The sequence below is a fragment of the Paroedura picta genome, chromosome 4 (genome assembly GCF_049243985.1).
Source record: "Paroedura picta isolate Pp20150507F chromosome 4, Ppicta_v3.0, whole genome shotgun sequence".
NCBI classification, from domain to species: domain Eukaryota; kingdom Metazoa; phylum Chordata; class Lepidosauria; order Squamata; family Gekkonidae; genus Paroedura; species Paroedura picta.
In genome coordinates, this window is record NC_135372.1 from 90,136,776 (window position 1) to 90,155,700 (window position 18,925).

Consider the following 18,925-nt stretch of genomic DNA (forward strand, 5'->3'; position numbering starts at 1 on the left):
GAAGCTGTTCTCAAAGAGCAGTTTATCTCAGAGCTCTCTCAGCCTCACCTCCCTCACAGGATGTCTGTTGTGGGGAGAGGAACGGAAGGTGATTGTACGCTGCTTTGGGACTCTTTTGGGAAGTGAAAAGCGGGGTATACAAATGATTCTTCTTTATCTTGCCTCCCACTTGCTATCTGGAGCATCTTGTATCCGCCCCCCCAAAAACTGACCACATGGGGACAACCTAGGCCACTCACATGTGCTATCATTAAGACTGTGGTGAGTGAAATTGATCTTCATGACACTGAACAAAAAATAAAAAGGATGAGAAAGGAGGAAAATCAAGAGAGAGAAGAAGCAAAAGGAAGAAAAGAGGCAACTAACTTGAGATATTCGGGCCACTGGGGCCACTGGCACCTGCAAGAACAGAAATCCCATTAGCAGTTACTGAGGGCAGAGTCAAGGGAGATACGGAAGAGGGCCTAAAGGCTGAACTTTACCCCTTCCTGCCTCTTTACAGACCCTGAGCTTGGGGAAGAAATTGCAACCTGTACATATGCTACACATTATGCAGTAGGGTGGGTTCAGTTCAGTTCAGTTTATTTCGAAATAAAATCTGCTTAAAAACCTTGCTGCATGCAATACTAGGGTCTGAAAGTATCATTATAATCCAGTCTTGTTTAAAGACTTAACTATCTATTTACATCTGCTCCATATCCTCAGACAAAATTTTGCAACGTGAGTTATTTCTGAAGAAAGGTTGGAGAAAGGCAGGAAGGCGCAGAGCTGCTTGGATCTTCCTGGGGAGTCTGTTAACACTGGTGTTCTAGATTGTCAGCAAATGTCAGTATAGTACGAGCAGTGCAATAGTACGTGCTACATTGCCTCAACCTTTCCCATTTGGCAGGGACTTGCCTGTTGTGAATGAGGAATGCCAAGGTAACTGCCTTCCAGAAAGGCTGAGGGCAGGGTGTTGAAGCCTGCCAAATCTTTGGGATTTAGGGACTTCTTGTGCTGTTAAATAAATTGCCAGCAAGAAAGGGGTTTTGGAATGTTACGGTGGGATGCCACTGCAGCCATGCCCTATCAGACCGAAGAGCCAGGTCTCAAATCTGTTGCTCAAGTATTTCTTTTGCTTTCTGAAAGCTTAGCTGTACCAGGACTGAAGGGGAGAAACTGTACTCTCGCAATTTTCCTTCAACAGTTCTCAGCCAATTTGAGCGATACTTATCTTGAAGAATAAAGAATGGTAAGACCCTGGGCGTTACAGTTTAGTTTTAACCAGCAAGTGGTTATTCGAACCCACATGCCTGCCTCCAGTGAGACCATCCCTGCCTCCAGCCTGAGGAGAGTGTTTGGTATACATCAATCATCTCCAAATAATGACTGCAGAAACTTGGATTGCACTGCTTCCACGGGGTGAAGATCTTTATGAAGACAGAGTGGACAATCACCTTTCCCTGGAAAACCTTGATTGCTGCAGGGGTACAGGAAGCCCCCTTTTAAAATAAAAATCTTAGAATGGCCTTGTTGGGCAATAAGACAGGCATTAGCTATAACCAGGGTAATTTCATAGAAAATTTTACCACCACAAAGAAGATAGTGGCTGGCTTTCTCCACAATGGGCAGGAGCAGATACACAGTTTTGTCTGTGGCCCTAAAAACACATTTGTGATACTATCTCCTGTCTCAAGATCCTTCTTCCCCTGCTGCAGCAGAGCCTTGAACCTAAGTCTAGTCATAATTCACCCAATCACTTAGCAGTGACATCACCCTGCCTGACCTGCCACAACTCTGCAAAATGGTACATGAGTACAAAGGAACTGACAATTCATGCAAGAACCTGTGTCTGAAGCAGCAGCTATTAAAGTGATAAGCTTAATATTTAATAACAGCAGCCTGATTAATTATGTACTGAGCAAGGCCCTTCCTGCTTCTACATTTGCCAGTGGGGATATCAACTACAAGATTGCTCAGGCTTCAGTTGCTGCTGTCTGGACTAGAGAAGGCATCCATCCATCTCAGCACAGAGGTGAGGCTCAGCAAAGGCAGCCTGGTGTCTTAAGCTACAAAAATAGAACTAGAGCTTTCTTTTGCACACTGACAACACTCCTAGTGGCCAGTCATAAAGACAAGAGTATGGCAAGGCCACAAGTAGCAGCTAAGCAATGCACCTGCTTCTGGACATGTCTTAGTTTCAGGACATGGCTTGGGGGGGGGGGGTATGAAACTAGGGGCCATTCCGCACTCGTTCAAAATTGCACAATGGTTGCAAATTGAAATCGCTACTGATTTGCTGTTATGCACAACGTCGTTGACAATCTGCAACACTCCTGAAACTGATCCGCAAAAAGCGCTTCGTTGTAGCGCTTTCAGGGAAATCCCCAAAAGTGGATTCACCCTCCGGAAAGTGCTACACTCTTGCAACCAATCTGCAACACTAGCGGGAAAGTTCTGTGCGTTACCATTGTTGCGGTTTCTGCAAAGTCCCTCCCCCTGGCTCTCTCCTCTGATCTTCCGGCGAAGCGATTGCCATTTTTTTTTCTCGGAGTGAGAGGAGATCAATGCACCGGCGAGCCTTCATTCACCCAGTGAGGCTTCCCTGGCTGCAGTCCCTCCCCAGAGCTGTTTTAAGTCACCAAGCATCAAGCAACACACAGCCCCGTTTGCTGGTTTATTTTCCCTTTATTTTTCACTCTATTTTTGGCCGAAAATCGCGCCCGTGCGGTGTGGGGGGGAATATTTTTTTTCACTTGGGGGGGAGCATGGCAACGATGAAATGGCAGCTCAAACACCACCTGCTAACTAGATGGGTTTCTACGTTGCAACGAATCAACGCAGATTCGTTGCAACATGTGTGTGTGTCGTTTTTTTAAAACCTTCCTTAATGGGAAAGGGGCTTTTTGGGAGCATGATAACGGCCGCCCATTGGCTGCTTGATGGCCAGGGGCGGGACAAAGCTCGGCAATATCGCTTCCTGGCTAGCGATTTTTGCCGAGACCGGAAACCTGTGGGAAACGATAGAAATGCAACTGGATTCCACTACAAAGGCAGGTATGCATAACGATGAATTCCATTATTTAAAATGGCGTTTTTTCCTTCCGCAACCAATTTGCAACATAGATCCTGGTGCGGAATGGCCCTAGTTCTCTGTTTCCTCTCTTTGCCAAGATCCCTCTGCACAATAGGCCTTACACCCGCACAAGGTCCCCTGCTGTGCTTCTCTCCTTGAGAGTCCTCATGACCACCTCCAGATCCTATCACCAAGTCCCTTTATGTAAACTTCCCCTCACAGAGAACCATGGCTACCTAGTCCTGTTCACTGCCCTATTTTCAGGGTATGGTGGGATGGACAAGTCAGGCCTTCTACAGAAATGAGAGACCCAGCTATGGACTGTTCCCACCTAGAACTGTTTTTTTCTCCCAGAGTCTACTGCTAGCAGAGCAAACAGTATGGAAGGAAAGGAATACAGGCTGCATCTGAAACCCATAGTTGTCTAAAGGCTATCTTGGAAGGTAGAACAGCAAACTCTTTGGATTAACATGGGAGAATACAGCACTCCCAATACAGGTCTACCAATGGACAATGCAATCCTAATCTTGTTTGCAATGAGGATTCTCTGGCACTTCCAGAGAGGAGCCAGTCCAAGCAGCCAATGCTCTGCTGACACAGGCAGCAGCATCCGTTGTAACTGTAACAAGCCATAAAAGCTACACTGTAGGGGCTAAGTCACACCAAGCAACAAACCAACCTGTTGGGACAGAATCTACCCACACAGCTCTTTAACAGTGGGATCCATCCACATGTAAGTGCTGGCTAATCTGGATAAAATCTAGAGCAGATCCTGGGTCAAAACCAAATCTCAACTTTGGAATAGAATATAAATCCTGCCCAGCCTTATTAGAGAAAGTTCCTCATATGCCCCTCATTCATGTCACACACATGGCCCGGCCTTGGAGCAAGCAGCAAGCCCTGCATCCTGATTCTGTTGGTGGCCATCATCAGCTGTACACATGCACATTGTGGTGAGCCACTGGCCAAGGAGTCTAACTGGGTGAAATGCACACATTCCGAGAGAAGGTGGACGGAGAACTTCTTAGTCATATAGGTCTATCAGCAAGAAAGGCACAGAGCTCAGCAGAGATGGGATACAGAACAGTTAACTCCTACCTGGTGTTTGGTAATTGAGCCGTCTCATTTCAACAGGGTCGGATGAATGGGCCAGCAAGGAGTCCTTCAGGCCGATGGAATGTTCATCCTTGGCAGAAGGAGAATTGGCCCTTTTCCTTGAGGAAGAGACAGCGTAGCTTACAAGGAGAATCTAGGCATGGCCCATATGGCAGACTCAATAACTAGGTATACCAAGCAGCATGGAGAACTCATAACCTCTACCCAATTGCCCCCCCCCTTCTTTTTCTGCGCAAGATAATTTATTATGGGATTTTTCCTGTGGTAGAAGAATATATTTAGATTTTGCCAAGTATTTAAAATTATTTAAAATGTGAAAAGTTGTAATATAATAGAGTAAGGGCTCTTCAGGGTGAGTTTTATTGGTCCATTAATACTTGTCTTGAATGGCTGAAGGCCCCCCAGGCGTGAGTTAATGGAACAATAAAATACACTGTTGTCTCTTCATGCTATATTTATGCCTTCAGCTGTGCCACCCCAGGCTCTTATCCTGGTAGATTTCACTAGCTAAGCAGAGATGAACCTGTCTTGTAATTAAATTGGAGACCTTTACAGGAAATTTTTGGATGGCAAGAAGAGTTATCGGCGATGTTTACTGGCTTGAAGGGAATAAAATATCCCCACATGGTGGCACTGTTTAGCTCATCATAGTACTGAACTGCAAGTGTGCAGTCAAGAGTGACTAAGCATGTATGGGTTGGGGGTGTCTTTGATTGCTGAAGGAAACTGCAATGCCTCATCAAGATACCAGGGGGCACTGTTCTGCAGGCAGTTCAACAAAGGTGGGTGTGTTTCCATCTCTTCTGTAGCAATGAAGTCCCTCTGGCACTCCTTCCTACTCAGTGTTTTTTGTATTTTAACTCTGTTTTTAATTGTTTTAATCATGTGTGTTTGGGAGAGATTGATTTTAATGGTTAGTCCACTTGATGGCCTTCATAAGGGTACAAAGGTGGGATTACAAATTCTGTAGATAAAATAAACCAAAACAGAGATGGTAACATGGAAGCACTGTTGACAGTACCCTCAAAATATAATAATTTGCTAGATGGCACAAATCTGTTTCTAGATTGGTTTTCTTCTACCAAAAAAGTTGCATGCCAGGGAAATTAACATCAATTTGGCACTGCTAGCAGACATCAGGAGTTTAAGCAGATGCCATGCAGACAGTGAATTTTCAGTGCCTAAATATATTGTGAAAGGATAAGTCCTGTTTTATACACCTGTTCAGTTGTGTCTACATGTCTATGACATCTTACTTTCCCAGCTTGCCTAGCATATAAAATAGGAATCCTATATAAGGATTGAAATCATTTTCTGAAGTGCCCATGATACAAGCAGGCAGCACAGCAGCAAAAGAAGCTGCAGGAAGTCCCTGACACTAAGGAATAACACAATTTTTTCTGATTCATCAACAATCTGTTTGACACCAGAGCAAACAACCAGTGAGAGAAATTTGCATAACACAAGTCAAAAGGCCTACACTGAAAAGCATGGCCAAACCAAAACAACTTAGGGACCATGTTAATTAAACACAGATGTGAGACAGTTTATGGCAATGTCACTCATGGGAAATCTAAAATAAATACCCTCACTTGCTCCAGGAGACAGAGCGAGCCTAAAATTCAAAGAAATTTAGCCACACTTTAATTGTGAAGTTCTCTATAAATCTATCTGAAAGACTAAATAGAGATAACACAATTGGGAAGGCAAGCATGACTGAACCCAGAAACATGCTGGTCTGGGCAGCAAGGCATACATTTACTGCTCCCAACATAAGAAAACTGTGAATTTGAAAGAGACAAAATGAAGAGAGAAAGAAGATTTCTACCTTTCTTGTTTGCTAGATCCAGGGGCACCAGAAACAGAAGAAAAGAGGAGACCAGTGTTACATAAAAGAACTAATTATGCATGCAAAAGCCCAAAGTCACCTCCCCTCCTGGCGCCATGCATATTAGCCAGAAAAAATAATGGCAGCCAGCCCAGAGCTGAGCTGGAAAAGAGTTAGCACTCTTTGTAACCTAATGAGCAGCTCTTGCTTGTTCAAATGCCCCTGGCAGCTCACACTGGACATCCATACCCCAGAACAAGGTTCAGAGGCTGTATGACCATGTTGTGAGCAAATCTCTGGAGCAAAAGTACCTGTTATCAGATGGAAAGCCCACTCATGGAGCTAACTAGTCTAGCCCCCTGGGAAAAGCACTGGATTGCCCCTTGAAATAAACTCAGGTGCGGCAGGAACTGCCTGGTCAAAGTCTCTGACATAACCCAAGCCATAAGAACTGATAAAAACGAACTAGTACTGTTAAACAGACCTCTTCAATCTTTAGAGGTAACACAATGAATAGCTATGCTTCCTGGTGCTTGCAAGAGCTCCAGTTTACTCCCAGGATATGTTGTCCCAATACAAAGGGAAATTCAGAGCCTAAAAGGTAAAGGTAAAGGTATCCCCTGTGCTAGCACCGGGTCATGTCTGACCCTTGGGGTGACACCCTCTAGTGTTTTCATGGCAGACTCACTATGGGGTGGTTCGCTAGTGCCTTCCCTAATTCATTCAGAGCCTAGGGAAGGTTATCTCATACCCCCACCTTCCTCTATCTGAAGAGGCTTTCCCCTTCTGAAGACTGTTTTTGCACCTTAAGGAGAACACAGCAGAATGCATGGGATTGTACCCTTGGGTTGGCCATTTATTGTACCTTTTATACTGAAGGATGCCCCCAGGTCAAACATGATCAGTGTACTTGCTGTACAGGAGACCATGCCCTTGAAGCTGGTACAGAGCGATGCCATAGATCACACTGCATGCTGTTGGACTGTCACTCACCTTTTGAAGAGCAGGATAGCAATAACAATGATGATGATTAAGATGACTGCCAGGACAGGCCCCATCACCCACAGCATCTCTGGCTCATCCTGCTGTTTTGCTGACACCTCCATCACAATCTCATCTGAAAATGGACTGGCTGCATACTTCTTCTAGAGAGCCAGAAAGAAAGAGCGTATACATTTTAACACCAAAGATTATTTGTCAAGAACTTTGCATCATTTCCACGCCACCCACCCCCATCCACTGTTCATCTGCTGTTTTTAGGCTGTAATAAGGAATTAACAGATGCAAGAAGAGCCAGCCTCCTTCCCTTGGTAGTGGAACAGCAGACCACAGTGATCAGGAAGTGGTCTCCCCCTGAATGCCAGAACAGTATGGTCCAGTTGAGGACAAGCTGCCAGTTTGAGAAGCCTGAAGAGCCAAATTACAAGCTTTGGAGTTGCAGCCAATAGAGCACCAGGTCTGGTAGGCAGTGACTGAGGGGTTTATAATACCTATTATGCTGGCATAAACACATTGCCCCAGGGTGTGATATGTCATGGAACACCTGGCTGGACAAAATATTGCACATTAAACTGCAGAAAAACTCAGGGTTACCCTTGAGGAGACTGTCTGAGCCCTGAAAACAACAGATTTTAACATGGCGCTCCTCACATACCAAGGTTTTTATTGCAAGCAAAGGACTGACAATTGGAAGAGCAGGAACAGTCTGGCACTTGTATGCAAAATTAGCTGTCTCAGTCTCCAGGTGTGTTATGTTAAGGAACTATTTCTGCTATTTCTATTTTCTTTCTGCTGATCTGATGTCTAACGGTTTGGATGCTGAGGTTTTAAACAGTGATTTTAGGCATTTTTACATAATAATCAGATAGTACATATTAGTCTATTGACCCTGCAGGAAGTACATTCAGGGCTTTAATATGTAGTCATAATGAATGAGACTATGGACCACATTTTCCACACTCCTGAGTAATGCTGCAGATTTAGGGTTAGGGGGAAAACTCATCTGAGCAAAACACTGATTATATGCCTCAAGACTTATCTGTGGCACTTGCCTGGGAAGAGAGGGGCATTTACATGGCTCTGTAGAAGGACTTCATTGCTTTTCCCAATCAAGCCCACCAGCAAGCTAGAGGAGACAGAAGCTCCAGCTTAGGGAGAGGACATGGTAACTTGAGCTGAGCATCACGCTGATGTTCACTGTCTGGATCAAGGGAGGACCCAGAAGTGCTTTGTGTGGACAATGGGGATTATTTACTCTGCAGTTAGAGATCCATCAAAAAACCAAACATGGTGCGTGCAGAATTTGCTCAGCTAAACACAGGCATAGCAATGGCATTCTGGTATAAATTCATTTTTTTGTCTCTGCAATGCCCAATTTTGTGGTATAAGAGCACCCTCCCATGCTGGCCAGTCTGAGGTCTCCTGTCCCCTGGCTGCACGTCTGCCGCACAAGCGCTTGGACTGGATGAGTAATGAAGCGTTTGACCAGCTCTAATGAGCCATTACAAGTAAATGAGGCTGAAAGCATGAGCCACGGTATGGGACAGAGCAGAAGGGCCAGAGTGTCTTCATTATGGCTGGACATTACTTACACATTTCTAATAGCTTTGACACTCTCCCTTTTTGCCCCCTCATTTGTACTTGCTTGTACCAGAGGCCAAACTGAGGGTAGCTAGAATGGCAAAGAGTGAGAAGCAGATCCTTCTTTCTTTTTCTGTCCTGCCAGATGCCTACATATTCACAGACCCTGGCAAAGGAGATATGGGGAGAAAAAAGAGAAAAGACAGAGGGGAGCAAAGAGAGACTCCTAGTTTTGATAAAAATGCACTTTGTTGGCTTGGCTCTGCAAATCAGATTTCCACATCCTGTGGTACGAATGCCATCTCTGAAACAGCCCTTGCAGCTAGAAAATAAAATTCTGCCCACTGACAGTCCTTACAGTATCTCCATCCTCTAGTGAAGCTAGCACAAAACATCGGTAGCTCAGGTCTTCTGAAAGTGGCTTATTGTAGAAGCCTTTATAGATCTTCTCATCCCCCAAGATGAAAGTCTCAGGCAGAACATCCACTTGGGCAGCAATGTAGGGCTTGAGATGTTCTGTCTGCCGACGCCGGCGCTTGTCTGGGATTCCATCGCTTAGGGCTTCAAGTAACTGGTGGTGAAAGAAAGGACACGTGAGAAAGGGCTGTGGCACATGCCAAAGAGGCCAGGTGACAGTATATTCCCACCAGTAAAAACTGTAACAAAGTGAAAAAGCTCAGGAAGGCCAAGATCTAACCAACACCCCAAGAATTTCTCCAGCGCTGCACAACCTCAAATTGCCTCTCATATCAGCATGGGAAGTAGACAGGAAGAAGAAAATACTTTGGATTGGTTCTGCTCAGAAAGGAAAAGGAGAACAAAAGAAGTGCCTCAAAACATTTTTTTTAATTGTAAACATGTTTGGGCTATGATTTATAAAAATGGCAGAAAATATTGGCCATCATCCTACCATCTGTTTCAAACAATGGAAGGGGAGATTCATTGTTGGAGGGAGGAGGTGATTTCTGCTAATTTTGTTCTCCCTTTGATGAACCATGTGTTGCCTCCTTTGCTCTTCTCCTAACTGCCATAAACAAAACTTCAGGAGCTTGGTGGGCAGAGGAAGCAGGATAGTCCCACTCCATGAGTTCTAGTCTTCTTACATACCTCATAGGATACAAGCCATTATACATAAAGCTTGTAGCCTTCAGCATTGCCACAAAAATGTTTAAAAATGTATTGACTCTTGGAGAATGGATCAGAAATAGCCATGTAAGTCTCCAAGACAGCTTTAAGAACACAACTAAAGTCCTGACCTTGGCAATCCATGTATGTACCTTTCGATACCCAGGAATTTGAATTGTCAAAGACAAGTAAGGGTGCAGCAGGTTTTGATTTCCACCAACCACTGGCTGCCACAGTCTGTACTAATACAAGTGATAGCTTGAGACTGTCAGGAACTTCCCCCTAACCTCCCTAATTATTCTGCAGTAAGATTTGTGCAAATCACAGAGAGACTGGCCGATAGTTGGATCAAGTGATGGTTTCTTCAGCAGTGGACACACCACTGCTTCCCCCCAAAGGATATAAACACACAAAAATGTAATTATACTTTTCAGAAAGACTATCAGATGTTTAAAGTTATTTTTCTAATGAATAAAAATGAATGCTAGATTCTGACCATGCTCTAATTTCAAATGAAGTCATGAAATAAATTTCCTACAGAAGCATAGCATGGCAGACATGGAACATCAGAAAGACAAAAGCTAAGAGGATGACAAACCATATTTTATAGGCATTAACAAGACAACAGTAGTAATTCTTGGGTTAGGGCCAACTTATGAAGGAGACTGACCTAATATCATTTAAGATAATAACAGAATGTATTCCTATAACAGATCTCATATGTATTAACAATCACTTGGCTAAGAAAAATGGTAAAAACTTCTAGACTAGGAATAATATGTGATGAGAACTAAATATCTATATTAAAAGAGATGGCAAACCATATCAACTGGTCGCTTTTTCTTTACAACTTTTCTGTAAATGCTTTATATAATAATAAACAATAAAATTATTATTAAAAAAAAAAAAAAAGAAAGACAAAAGCTGTACTGAGTCACACCTTTGTTCCATGTGGGGAGAGTGACCTCAGAGTGGGGCTCCTGTCTGCTTCCCTTTGGACCAGTTCTCTAATTCACTATTCAGAGGAAACCCGCGCAACACTGCATTTATGATTCCAAAAAAACAATTTCGAATATTTGCTTTGTAGTCATGTTGCATAACAAGACTTTATAGGAAAAAGGTACTGGGAACATGCCCCGTAGATGCACCATACCCTCAGAATCAGACTCTAATGACCACTCCAGGGTTAAATATGCTGGAAAGATTGCACACAGCTTTTAGGGAGATCACAGATCTGAGGGCCATGGAGTTTCCTGGATGGGACGGCTAAGCTCAGTAGTCCAACGCAGGGAAGTAGTCTAATGCAGACTGCCTAACATTGCATCCTATAGTCTTCGTACGTGTGGGGGCCTGTTTCTTGAATGACTGTTCTCCTCAAAATAGATGGAAAAATGTGCTGACATGAGTAGGTTTCTTCTTCCTCCTACCTGGTCCAGTTCCATTCCATCTGGGTTCCTCCACCTTGAGGTAAGGATGTTGCTTGAATGGTCTATTGGCACAACCACAATGTAGTACCACCTGGGGAGCATAAGGAGACAAGAAGTGAGTCAAGCAACAGACAAAGTAAGACTCCCTTGATCAGTCTCAACAAGCAGTTTCCTGTTTTCAAAAAACCTCTTGCTGAGATGCATTTATTTATTTATTTTATTATATTATATTTATATACTGCCCTCCTCCTATTATATTTATATACTGCGGTTTTTGCCTTACTCTGCCTTACTTTGAATGTGAGCTCCCATCTAGCATAGGTCTGAACAATGACACAATTTTCATGATACCATCCTCTTCAACGATGTAAGAAAATAGGCAAGGACCTATGATGAAGACCACCCCCCACCAAACAGAAAACCATAAGAGATACAAGTAGCTCATCTAGCTGTTCTCCACTGGCAGAACACAATAAAGGCCAGTCAGGAGAATCACAGAAGTGGGGAGAATGTACCTGACAGGTACAGAAGTCTGTACTTTGGGGAGTGTGAGTGTGAACTGCCCATTACTGATATATTTGTGCATAGCAACAGGCTTGCTCTGCAGGACATCAGGTGCTGTCCGGATGAAGACCCGGTGCTGCAGCCCTCCTGCGCTGCTTCCACGGTTTGTGAGCACAAAAGAGTAATTTGTGTCTGGCTGAAGATCATTAATCAGCCTCTTCATGGAGAGTCCATCCACTTCTACTGTCTGGCCATTGTACAGAATCTGAAAAAAAAGGAAATATATTACCCGTAGTCCAAAGTAGTTAACTTCTTCTTACAAAGGGGCTAAATTGTCCCATTCCAAAACTTCTCTTCTGGACTTGAGAAACTTTTTTCCAGTCCTCTCACTGCAAGAGGCACCAAATTTGTTCATAAGTATGAATGTAAACATTTGATGTACTCTCCAACCCCAAACAGATTAATATTAAGATATTCAGCAGCTCCAACCTTCAGATCTAACTCTTGAAGCAGAGCCTGAGAGTGCAACTCCATGAGACCGGCACAACCTTATGCAGGAAATGTTGGCTCTTGGCATTCCCAGGAGGATAATGAAGGAGCCAGGCAGAGGAATGTATCCCGGTTTACAGCAATTTATAGCACCTGCGTTGGCAGCGGCAGCGAGCGTTATCGGGGATTTTCCCCGAAGTGCTGCTGCCGCCAACGCGGGCAGTACGGCCTGTGCATAATGGGTATCTTTGTTGCTGGATCTTCCTCCTCCCAAGTGGCTGGAAGCAGCAGTAAGGAGGAGAAGGATGGGGGCAATGATGACCTTTGATTGGCCCTCAGTGAGGGAGTGCCTACTCGCTACACAATCAGGTAGGGTGTGCATAATCTGCACACCAACCCAACATTGTCTTGGCTAAAGGTGAACTGTGTTTCAAATGGATAAGTATGAATTATAATTTTTAGATTTATTATAATTGTATTGTGTTTTAAATTGTGTAAACTGCCCTGAGCCTCAGAAATCAGTCAATCAATCAAACAGTGCTGCTATGCTTTTACACTTATAAGGACAGCAGACTGGTAATTTGGATAATGTCCTGCCAAACTTTTGGAATCCTCAATTTTTACTGACAAAATCTACAAGAAGAAAGCTCATTGACAAACTGATGTTCTCATGGTTCTTACCAAGCCCATGAAGTATACTCAAGTGAGATGGAGCTTCAGCTCCACGTGAGAATCCCTAACATGGGGATTCATTGCAGGTTGTGAAGAATTAAATTTGACTTTGAAATTAATAATTGTTTTTAAAATTGTGATTACTTTTCTCCATGCTTAATTGTTAAGGTGCATCTATGCTATTTCTTCCCTCAATAATAATGAATTCTCTCTTTGTCACTACATCTAATAATTGTAAGTTATTAATAATAACTTAATAATAATGAGTATATATAAACTCATTGCACTTCATTTATGGCTAGTTCAAAAGTTAAGTTTCCAGTGCCTGTGAAAAGACATACCTGGGGGCCAAACTCTTTGTCTCATGACTGCTGTCAAGTTGCCAACTTACGGCAACCCTTACAAGGGGCTTTTAAGACAAGTGAGAAGCAGAGGAGGTTTGCCATTGCCTTACTCTGTAGAGTCTTCCGTGGAGGTCTCCCTTTCATGTACCAGCCCTGCTTCCAAGATCTGGTGAGACTGGACTACATCAGTGGTTCCCAAAGTTTTGGGGGCTGTCACCCCCTTGGCTCCCAGGCCACATCCCTAGTAACCCCCCCCCCCCAGTCAAACACACACTTCTGTCCTGGTGTTAGGTGTACTGCAAATTCAAAACACACTATAATCTCTACATTTCTTTTTTGTTGTTGTGCAGCAGTCATATTTTAGTCCAGAAAAAGTTCTTTGTTAAAGTCATTCATAAAAGCCACTTTGGGTCTCATTGGGGAGAAAGACAGACAGGGAAGGAGAGAGGGCGAGAGAAAGGGAGAGGGGGAGAAGCAAGCAATTCCATGGCCAGGAGCAAGCAGGCGAAGGCTTTCCCAGTCTCCCAGAGACTTTTGGGGAAGGGTTGCTAAGCCTGGGTTAAGAGATTCCTGGAGATCTGGGATGGACTCAGGGAAGGACAGAGTCGGGGGGGGGGGAGCTCAGTAGGAATATGACCCCATCTAGCCCATATTCTGAAGCTGTTTCTTCAGGAAACTAAGCAAGGTTGGCCCTAGTCAGCAATGGATGGGAGGCTATACCATGCTGCTTTCTGTCCTGGGGCCAAATTACACATTTTCTAGTGAGTCAGATCTGGGTTCCTATCACTTTCAAGCAGAATTGAGCACCAGTGGGGGTTTAAAGTGCCATCCTCTGTAGCTGCTGAGTGGCTGCAGGGAAAGAGAGTTGCATCTGGGAAACCATCTTGTTATAAAACATTACATGTAGTTGGGCCCTAAGTTCTAAATGCAAAATGTTAAATTCTAGCCACAGTTCAGAAGCAATAGTTGGTTCTGCCTTCCTTTTGTTGTTTCATAGCTTTCTAGGGAGGGTGGTATATAAATATAAGAAATAAAATAAAATAAAGGCAACTTATTTTGCAAATCTAGGGAGACCGGAGCTCCCCTCCTTCCTTGGCTGGTACAGCCTCATGGCACCTGCCTAGAAGGGGGGGGGGAGGAAGAGAGAGATGAGGCTTGCCTAGAGACTTTGCATCACTTACTAAGATCTGAGCTGAGCTACACCTAGTGCATCAGAGCAGCCAAAACCAATCTGGAAGATAAATCTGTTACGTGAAAACCAACCAAGGTCTAGGACCATTAGTATGGAGGCCAAGGCTAGCAATCCAAGAATATTCACTCTTGAAAATGTCTAAAGATCACTTTCAATCTGCTCCCCCACCCCACCCCCGTCACCAGCAAAGAACACACTTTTTAACCATCACAAACGGACAGGAAATCAGCCTTTTATGATCAGAGACAGTGTGAAGTTGTGACTCCGACAGAAATCTCACCATAACATCACCACTCACTCATTGCACAGACCAGCCATTTCTTTGCAAGGAGTTTATCTCCTGGACCAGATGAAGCAGTGACTGTTCCCTAAGGAGAACTGAAAGCCTCATTATTGATTTTTAGCAAGGAATTTTCATAGGTCTCAGTTCAACCCCAGTATAAATACCATGAGATTTAGCCTGCACCTCCATATTCACAAATCAGAACAATATCTGCTTTAATTAAATCTGCTAAAGAGAAAGATGACACCCTTTGGGATGTAGATTTAGTGTGAGACTGTTTATCAAGTGTAGATAATGCTAATTGTTCCCATGGAGATTTATCAGTGGTGCTGTTAGATTATTAGGCTTGGCCTGGCATTCTGTATGCTTGAATTAAGCAGCTGGGGAGGTGGGGTGAAGTTGCAAGGGGTGGAAAGGAAGGGCCCTGTTTGTAAAGTTCCTTTTTCTGAAGATCACAGCTGCCACTGAGCCTGCTACTCATTCTGTTGCTGTTTGTGAATGGCTTGGACATCTAGATTGTCAACAGGAAGAAGAAAGCTCATTTACACCCTTTGCATGGCTAGCAAGTCACACATGCCATCTGCTCCTGTGCCTCATCCTGGCCAGCCCCCAGCAGTAACTGCTGTCAACTCTCTGCTCATGTCAGCAGCCTCAAATGTGGCAGTCATATCAGACCTTGTGCTGCTGAAGCCATGCACCAGTCTTGATGATTCATTCGATGTCTGACTATCTAGGACAAGGAAAGAGCCAACAAACTAATTACCATCAAATTCCCCCTCACACTGTTAACTGCCAAGAGTGCTTACCTGTGTCTACAGTACAATGAAGCAAGGAACGGTAAGCACAGCTACATACTATCGTGACTTATTGTGGCATAAAGGCCTCTTGCCTTTACCTTAATGGTAACTAGGACTGAAGTACTTCATGGTCAGCATGAAGGCTTAAGAGGATTTCCTGGCAATTCAATGATTCTGTTTCCTACTTGCAGCTTGATTTAAGGAACTCTTTAAAAGTCACCTTAGCTGCATGGGAACCTTCCCCATGCAATTATGATAATACTTAAATGACCTAACCGTATGGATAGAAGCTACTGCACCTATCTGACTCACAGAATCAGCGTGCTGCCATGAGGTAGATGCTCACAAAAAATGCAGATCCCGTGTAGCAAAATTTAAAAGAACCTTGGTATTTTTTGGCATCAACTAAAGAACCAATATGTTTGAGAATTCACAGATTTGGACACCAGAAGATGGACTAAATGCTGATTTATCATATTATAATTTTAGGGATAGGCACGAACTACTTGACAAACTAAAGTCCGTCACAAATTTTGGCCGGTTCATGGTTTGCCACCAGCATGAACGTCCGTGAATGTTGGTGCAGTTTGTGCATGTCTGGGTACCATTTAAAAACATGCTCTCCACGAAAAGCCACTGAAAACAGAGAACAGCTGTTGAAACTTTAAATGACTCACAAACCAATATGAACCAGGTCAGTTTGTGAACTTGGTTTGTATGGTTTTGTGGTTCAGCCACGAATCACGAACCAAACAGCAAATTTATTGTTTGTTTATTTATTACATTTTTGCAGCATGCCCATACCTACTATGGTTACCTAAACCAGTGGTCCCCAACCTTTTTATCACCGGGGACCACTCAACGCCTTTTACTGAGGCCCAGTGTGTGTGTGGGGGTAGTTTACTCCTCTACACTCAACCACTGCCCTAACGCTCTCTGATCGCTATGGTAATGTTTAAACATCCCTTCAAAATAAGATACAGACACGCCACAAGAATGAACATAAGGAACATTTTATTTTCATGGAAATTTTAACTCATGACAATGACAAATCAATGGGAACCCTGAGTTTGTTTCTCTGCAACGAGATAGTCCCATCTGGGAGTGATGGGAGACAATGACACCTGAAGTGTGTTGTAAAGGGCCGGGGGGGGGGGGAGAAGGTGACCTTCGGGGCCCACCTCCAATTAGTCGAAGGACCACATGTGGTCCGCGGCCCACAGGTTGGGGATCGCTAACCTAAACTACAAGGAATGGACAAAAGAAAGGAAAAGTATTGTACCACAAAGACTTTGAGATTTTTAGATCCAAGTGGGTTGCTGTGTTGGTCTGAAGCAACAGAACAAATGTAGAGGCCAGTGATATGAGCTTTTGTATGCATACAATTAATAAAACTTTGTTGGTCTTAAAGGAGCCAATGGTCTTTGAGATTTCTAATTTTTTTTAGATTTTGAACTTAAACTTCTGGTATATTTTCAGAGTTGCTCTAAAACTAGGGGATTCTTTAAACAAAAAGTCGGCTGGTGACAACACTCCTTATTTGATGGCCCCTTGAAATTGGCTCTTTTCCTATTATTTACAATCAACGTTGATTAAATGTAGTTATTAATAAACTTAAATAAGATCTGTAAATAGGACAGCAACACCCCCTTACCTGGAAAAGGACTGGGGATTTGTAAGACTCTGGCACCTCCCAGCTCAGTAGCACTGATGTTTTCATCACAGCACTGACACGGAAGTTCTTTGCAAACACTGAAATTAGAAACAGTTATTTTGAATGGTCTCCATGGGGGAAAACAAGGACCAGTAAAATCCCTGACATTTCACCCTTCTTAGTAGCAGCAGAGTGATGATTTAGGTTATATACAATCAGCCCTTTCATATGAGGAGCCATCCTCAGCTTTTCAGCCATTCCCTCAGCTGCAATACCTACTTTGGTTACAAAGAAGAGAGATTAAGACTGAACTATCACCTTTAATTTTCCCCTTGGGCCCTTCATCACAAACACAAGGTACTGATTCTTCAAAGAAGCAAAGTTCATGTCAATGTGCCAGGCATCTCACATGTAGAAGAAAACAAGGCAACTATGCAACCTTTCCTCAACATTATATACCCAGTAAGAAGTCTCACCAGGCCATCTCTGACCCACTTTCCAGACTATCTAATCATAGCTAGAGGAACTTACCTTGTTCCACCGGCATTGTCCTAGACTGAATGCTGGGGCTGAGGGGCCCGGATCCTTTGCTATTGTGGGCTCTAACTTTGATGTCATAAGTTGTGTCAGGTTTGAGGTTGGTCAGAATGATGCTCATCTCCTTGGTAACATTGGTCATATTCTGTTGACTGTTAATGTCCCTGTACACAACAGTATAGTTCGTAATTTTTCCATTTCTCTCAGCCACAAGTGGAGGCTTCCAAGTCACTTTAGTTGTAGTGGTGGTCAGTCCCACCACACGCAAGTTCTGGGGAAATCCACTTGGCACCTCCTCTGGTGTGGTGATTTCCCTCTCATATTCTTCCCCAGCACCAGCTCTATTCTTGGCAGCCAACTTGAAGATGTAGGTAGCACCCTTGTACAGATTGGTCACGGTGTAGTGATCGTCACTCTTCTCAAAGGGAATGACTTTCATCTCTTCCTCATCAGCACGTTTGTACCGTAGCACATAGCCTAGGAGCTCTCCAACCATCTCTTTGGGGGGGTGCCAATTGATCAGGGCTGTATTCATGGATGTGGTGCTGATCATCATGGTAGGCTTGCCTGGGACTTTGGGACAGAAACAGGGTGATATGCTGTGGATCGGAGAGAAAGCAAGCTCTGGCGTTTTGACTATGGGAGTCATTAACCCAGGCAGCGTGAGAGCTAAACACACTGGGAAATGTCAGGTGGTACAACACATCCTGCACTGTACAGCTTCATACCGCAGATGGCAGAGCCTTGGTTTAAGTGGTCCCCTACAGTTAATATTCTCAACATACATAGAAATAGGATACAGTAGAGAATGCTGACTATACTCTTTCTCTCTAACATGCTAATTTTTTTTACAGAAAAAGAGGTTGCTTTTACACGGGCAGAATCCAAATCCACTACCTGCTATCTGAAGCATGATTTTTTTTTGTTTTGGGAAGAAATATTAGCATTATTGAATATAATGAATTTGGCCCTTTTTCATTTCTAGCTCCTTATATATAAACAGTGAAATCTTGCATAAAGATTCTAAATTCCACAGAGAAAAAGACAATGTCTGCATGGCTTAATTAATACAGTTCTGGCTGCAGAACTTGCTGTATCTCATTATGGCATTTGGACATTTTTGCTGAAAATCCTGTGGTAGAAGCAAGATGCGTATAAGACTGAGAGTAACAAAAGATGAAGATAAATTTTCAGGAAGTTGTGACTGACAGTCCATGTCTGATGACAAGACTCTGCAGACATCTTGTGGGAACAGAATGACAGAATTTGTAGACAGAAGCTGAGAAGGAACCAAACCCCGAAGTGAATGAAATAAGCAATAA

At 43.5% G+C, this 18,925-nt stretch overlaps 1 protein-coding gene across 17 annotated transcripts in view; it reads right to left on the reverse strand.

Annotated features, from left to right (window-relative positions):
* The window catches only part of PTPRF (protein tyrosine phosphatase receptor type F), a 613,096-nt gene that overhangs the window by 26,768 nt on the left and 567,403 nt on the right, over positions 1-18,925 (reverse strand). For 12 of the 17 annotated variants that reach the window (XM_077334070.1, XM_077334074.1, XM_077334071.1 and 9 more), the window contains 8 exons: positions 17,598-18,176; positions 17,067-17,164; positions 11,647-11,900; positions 11,132-11,222; positions 8,938-9,150; positions 6,993-7,144; positions 4,154-4,269; positions 367-399 (listed from right to left, as the gene is read on the reverse strand). In XM_077334070.1, coding sequence (XP_077190185.1) covers positions 367-399; positions 4,154-4,269; positions 6,993-7,144; positions 8,938-9,150; positions 11,132-11,222; positions 11,647-11,900; positions 17,067-17,164; positions 17,598-18,176 — 1,536 coding nt within the window. The remainder of the gene's footprint in view (positions 1-366; positions 400-4,153; positions 4,270-6,992; positions 7,145-8,937; positions 9,151-11,131; positions 11,223-11,646; positions 11,901-17,066; positions 17,165-17,597; positions 18,177-18,925) is intronic. The other 5 variants (XM_077334086.1, XM_077334080.1, XM_077334077.1 and 2 more) reach the window with 1 other exon arrangement.